The following is a 6,261-nucleotide window of genomic DNA, read 5'->3' on the forward strand; positions in this document are numbered from 1 at the left end:
GTAAATAAATCTAGGGGAAAACTAACAGATGCACTGATAGAGCACTGACTAATATTGGTAAGGGGTGATTATTCTCGAGATTATTTATAGAAACATAGCACATAAGAAATTCAGCATGGAAAATGCATGAACACGAACAGCAAAAACTTGTAAGTCATAACTAAGCTCAGGAAATCAAGCTTTTAGCTTTTTATGTATGATTTTGAAATCAGTAAAGCTGAATTTGTGTTATCTATAGTTACAACCATTTGATCCAATTTTAACACCATTTTCTTAATTTTCTCCCATACAGCTTTTATCTGTTGCAATAAATGGTATGTTCCACTGCCAGTAGGCGTTCCTTGGAATATTACTTTACTGATTTATATTTGGAAGCCGACAGTGACCAACCTACCTTCAATGCTTCCTGTGTTTATTGTGGCCTCCATGGTTATCTTAGCTATGAGCACGGTAATGACGGTGTTTACCAACTCACTCATCATTGCTGTAAACCTCATAGACAAAGCTATGAGTAAGGACCTCAGCCCATCTGACCTCATTGTTGTTACTCTCTGTATATCTAACATTATATTTCAGCTTCTTATGTTGATTAATGATTATATAAGCTTCATGGAAACAACTCTATACTTCTCTTATGAAGTGTATGTAGTATTTACAGTTATGCTCATCCTTCCTATTTATTCTAACTTCTGGTTCACAGTGTGCCTCTCAGTGAACTATTACTTGCAGATTGTCATATTCTCTCATCCTTTTTTAATCCGTCTCAAGATAGGAGTTTCCAAGCTAGTTCCACAACTGCTAATGTCCTCATTCTTAGTAGCAATGGTTACTGGAATCCCTGCAGCCTGGAACTTCTTGCAAGGCCCTCAAGATATAAATATATCAACAAGTAATGACAGCATGGAAATATCTGTTCCTAAACTGAACATTGCTTATCTACTACCCAGTAACCTTATCAGTTGCTCATTACCATTAGTCTTGGTTGGAGTTGCCAATGGATTGATCATTAAGTCACTTGTGACTCATAAACACAAGTTAGACAGAAATGCTAATGGAGAACTAAGTGCTCGAGCAGAAGGCCGGGTTAGAGCAGCCAAGACCATCAGTTGCCTGTTGTTCTTGTACTTGTCTTTTTATATATCAGAAATCTTAATGTTTATAGATGCTTTCCCTCCCAATAGTCCAGGATTCTGCACATGTTTGATGGTCATATATAGTTATTCTCCAGGACAGTCAATTGTTTTTATTTTTGGCAGCCCAAAACTTAAGCAAGTGTCTCTTCGTTTATTTCACTCTAAAGCTGGTATAAAGAAAAGAAAATCAAACACACCAAAGGTATTGTTCATTAAACTCAGTTAATCCCTTTTCGCTGGTGCCTCCCCTCCCTTTAAGGGATTTCAGATGCCAGGAGGCATGTGTTTGGGGAAAATGTCCTCCTACAGTGCAACTTTCCTTGCAAGATAAACTATCTATTTTCCTTTAGTAAATCAACCCCAAGAAGTGGGGACATCATTACTGTACTATGTAATAGCTATATATTGCCAGCTCCCAATCCAACAACCACTAAACTTAGGTGTAATTCACCTTGGTCAAATCTTTATTTATATATTTTAAAATCTTTCCATGCTGAATAAATGCAGGCTTAGAATTTCTAAAAAGTATTTATATATGTCTAAACACCAAACCAAGCACATTTATAATGATAAGTGGGATGTTCATCTTATTTTATGTAAAATGCTTTAGAAATAAATGGACTGTACTGTTTAAACTTTTCATTACCTTAAAAGTTAAAAAGTAAATGTATTAGAACAGTTGGTTGGTCCATGTAAGCTACATATAAGCAATATTAAAATAAAATAAAAAAGACATTAATACATTGATAAAACTGTATACACTTCAATTTAAGTGCATGTAAATTATATAAATAAATATAGCATTTTTGTATTTCCACATGCTTTGTATATATGTAGTAGGCTTCCCCCTAAGCCTCAGGATCTGTGGCCTACAGCTGTGTAAAGAAAACATTTTATTAATTTTGTATGTAGTGTCAATAAATTTGCAAGAACCATGTTTTTTTTTTTTAAAACAAACAATCAATTCAAAGCACATTTACATGTCTAGCACTGTAGATGGACATGTAGTGTTGCCAATTTAAGTATGCATCTTAAAAGTTCCTAACAAAACTATTTGATGATATTTTGAATTATAGCTATGGGGATATGGGGCTGCTTATCATTCATCAGTTCACTCATTGTTAAGGTTACTTACATTTGGACCTATTTATAAAATCAATCTGTGGGGGACAGGCACATGACGTTGCTTTAAAGTGAACACAGCTTCACCTTATTTTAGCCAACATTTACATTTACATGCACGTTGCAAATTATACAGCATGTACTCCTTTAATCAATCTCATAATCTTCAAAGATTAGATAAATGTCTGTATCCTTACAGTATGTTACATTAGAATAAATGCTAAACTATTTTTGATGTCATGTAGAATATAATGCCACTGGTCCATGTTTAATTTTCATATGTTATTATACTAAAGTAAGTTAAAGTCCTAAAGCGTAGTTCCACCAAAAAAAGTGGAACTTTCGCTCATTGTACTCCTTCCCCCCTCCAGTGTCACATTTGGCACCTTTTGGGGGTGGGGGTGACCAGGGGCGGATCCAGGGGGGCAACGTGGCAATTGCCCCCTCCGAGAATGAGCCGGCGGGTAGATCCGCGGGTGAGAGAGCCGGCGGGCGGCTCCACGGATGAGAGAGCCACCGGGCGGCTCCGTAGGTAAGAGAGCCAGCGGGCGGCTCAGTGGGAGAGAGACAGCGGGCTGGCCCGGCGGCTCAGTTGGTGAGAGCGCGGATGAGCAGCTGTGCGGCTCGATGTGTGACCGCACTGCTGGCCAATCAGGGAGCTGGCGGGCGGGGGAGCAGAGAGATAACATCATCTCTCTCATTTGGTGGCAGGCGACGTGGCAAGTGACAATCCGCAATGTGTGGCAGGCGACGTGGCAAGTGACAATCTGCATCTGGTGACAGGCGACGTGGCAAGTGACAATCCACATTTGGTGGCAGGCGATGTGGCAAGTGACAATCTGCATCTGGTGACAGGTGACGTGGCAAGTGACACACTCGGGGCTCCCACTGAGTCTGCATTATGGTGAGTTAAACTATTAAATTTTTTATAACAAATGTAACATGTATGTAATAATAGTAATAATGCGCTTCAATCATCCTGACACCATAACAACTATGGTGCCGTGATGATTGAAGCGTCAACACCCGCCATTTCCCAGATAGATTTACCCCAACAAAAATATATTTTCTGGCAGTGCCCCTCCCGAGTCTAGACTCTGGATCCGCCCCTGGGGGTGACAGGATACCTGTCTTTCACAGGTATCCTGTCCCCACTTCCGGGAGCCTCAGCCATGGGTATTTACGTCATCGATGGGGCTGCCTCCTCCTCCCTCCTCCTTCTCCAGCCGCCAGGCCAGTAGGAGAGAGGTGTGGAGCCTTGGGCATGCGCATTAGGGTTCCCGGCCTGAAGCCGTAAGGCTACACTGCTGGATTCCCTTACTTGCAATGGAGGCGGCATGCACCCGACAGCTGATGGAAACATCAGCTGCGGTGCCGACATCGCTAGACTCCAGAACAGGCAAGTGTCCATTTATTAAATGTCAGCAGCTGCAATATGTGCCGCTGCTGGCTGTTAAATTTTGCAGTGGTGGGCGGACCTCCGCTTTAACTTGATTATTGAAAAGACTAAATGAAATATTGCATTTCCAAGATTTCATTAGAAGCATAAGATCATTAATTTTTGAAATGTACCAATGGTGCTAAAAGATAACTCCAAGTAAAACACAGAATTCAATAATAAATATGTAAATTAAAATCAGTTTACTTTTGTTTACTTTTTGTTTAGTTACCACATACTTATAGCTATATTTATCATAGAGAAAGTCATATGGGTCAGATGTGTTTGACTACTAGTGTGAACCCACCTGAGCAGGGGCGGATCCAGAGCCTAGTCTCGGGAGGGGCACTGCCAGAAAATACTTTTTTTGGGGTAAATTTAATGGGGAAATGGTTGGTGTTAGCACTTCAGTCATCACGGCACCATGGTTGTTATGGTGTCAGGATGATTGAAGCGCATTATTACTATTATTACATTGTTATAAAAAAAGAAATAGTTCAACTCACCATAATGCAGAATCAGTGGGAGCCCCGAGCGTGTCACTTGCCACTGTCACCTGCCACACGTTGCGGATTGCCACTTGCCATGTCGCCTGTCACTAGATGCAGATTGTCTCTTGCCACGTTCCATGCCACACGTTGCAGATTGTCATTTGCCACACGTTGCAGATTGTCACTTGCCATGTCCCATGCCACACGTTGCAGATTGTCACTTGCCACACGTTGCAGATTGTCACTTGCCACGTCCCATGCCACACATTGCAGATTGTCACTTGCCACACGTTGCAGATTGTCACTTGCCACGTCCCATGCCACACGTTGCAGATTGTCACTTGCCACGTCCCATGCCACACGTTGCGGATTGTTACTTGCCACGTCCCATGCCACACATTGCGGATTGTTACTTGCCACGTCCCATGCCACACGTTGCGGATTGTTACTTGCCACACGTTGCGGATTGTCACTTGCCACATGCCATGCCACACGTTGCGGATTGTTACTTGCCACGTCCCATGCCACACGTTGCTGATTGTTACCTGCCACACGTTGTGGATTGTCACTTGCCACGTCCCATGCCACACGTTGCGGATTGTTACTTGCCACATCCCATGCCACACGTTGCGGATTGTTACTTGCTACGTCCAATGCCACACGTTGTGGATTGTTACTTGCCACGTCCCATGTCACACGTTGCGGATTGTTACTTGCCTGCTATAATCATCTCTTGATGTGTCCCAGTCAAGCAGCAGAGAGATGATGTAATCTCTGCTGCTGCGGCTGCCTGCACACTGCACACACAGTGAGGGCGGAACTGCAGGAATGCAGGGTGGTGAGAGATGAGGTTATCTCTCTGCTCCTCCGCTCGCCGGCTCCCTGATTGGCCAGCAGCCGCTCACGCTGCCTGTCACCGAGCCGCACAGCTGCTCGCCAACAGTGCAGCCCGCTGTCTCTCTCCAGTCCCCACCGGAGCCGCCCGAGACCCGCTGTCTCTCCCTACCGCTGTCTTTCAGCCGCGGAGCCGCCCGCCGGCTCTCTTACCCACAGAGACACCTGCCAGCACATTTACTGTCTGACCCACATTCTCGGAGGGGGCAATTGTCCTGTTGCCCCCCCTGGATCCGCCCCTGCACCTGAGCCATCCCATCAGGAAGCTTTCACTGTGACTGCCAATCATAAGTGTCTGAGGCATTTCCCACCCCGCGGCCACAGGTATACAAGAGTTGTATGTACACACAGCTGCAGGTGCGAGGAATGACTGGCAGCTCAAGTGGGTATGAACAAATATCTAAACACGCCTCAGCTCATCCATGGTCATAAAGTAAGTGAGTTTCTGGCCTTTTTTTCGCCACCTCTAGTTTTAGACAAAAGCACCACCCTGATAGAGCAGCAACTACCTATGCCTGGTAGCATCTAGCTTGGCTGTGTTAAGCATATATGTGAGCAGCATATTGTCAGTTTTGACCACAAAGTCTGCACCATACAGGTAATCTTTCAGTTTATCCACCACTGTCTTCTTCAGGGCAAGGAACTTCAGCTTGTGAGTGGGACAGTCCTTCTAAATGGCGGTAGGACTTCTGCAACAGGCCACAGGTACCCATTGTGCTCTTGGAACAACACCCTGCCTAGCCCATCTTGACTGGCATTGACATGTAGTTCATAAGGTTTGGTTGGATTGTCATATGCCGGAAAAGAGGCATTCATTAAGATCAGTCCACCGGTCTTGGATTGACTCCCGAGACTTCCTGGGTCCACTTCGTTTGACTGATTTCGGTGAGTCTGGCTTGGTCATCATCCTCACCCTCATTCTTCAATAACTCATTGAGGTGCCGAGCCATTTTAGGGAATTCCTCGACAAATCTTCCGAGTTAAGCTCAGTCACATTGGTAGGCCTTGGTCATGAGGTGACAATTACAGTTTCTTGTATTAATTACTGCACACTCCTTCTGAGTGTGCAGTAATTAACCCCTTCCCGCCGAGTGTACGCAGATGTGCTTTCCGTGGTTATACCGGGATGATGCCCGCAGCTGCAGGCATCATCCCAGTACCGTTGTTTAGAGCCGGCGATCGG

General features: G+C 44.3%; 1 protein-coding gene across 1 annotated transcript; it reads left to right on the forward strand.

Annotated features, from left to right (window-relative positions):
- The first annotated feature begins 399 nt into the window (after positions 1 to 399).
- Positions 400 to 1,359, forward strand: LOC141135127 (taste receptor type 2 member 40-like). Its single transcript, XM_073624408.1, has one exon. It carries the CDS (start codon positions 400 to 402, stop codon positions 1,357 to 1,359), a length of 960 nt encoding a protein of 319 aa, XP_073480509.1.
- The last annotated feature ends 4,902 nt before the right edge of the window (positions 1,360 to 6,261 follow it).

The sequence above is a fragment of the Aquarana catesbeiana genome, linkage group LG01, assembly GCF_042186555.1.
Source record: "Aquarana catesbeiana isolate 2022-GZ linkage group LG01, ASM4218655v1, whole genome shotgun sequence".
NCBI classification, from domain to species: domain Eukaryota; kingdom Metazoa; phylum Chordata; class Amphibia; order Anura; family Ranidae; genus Aquarana; species Aquarana catesbeiana.

Coding starts and splice junctions, on each gene's coding strand:
- LOC141135127 (XM_073624408.1), top strand. CDS start 400: ATGCTTCCTGTGTTTATTGTGGCCTCCATGGTTATCTTAGCTATGAGC.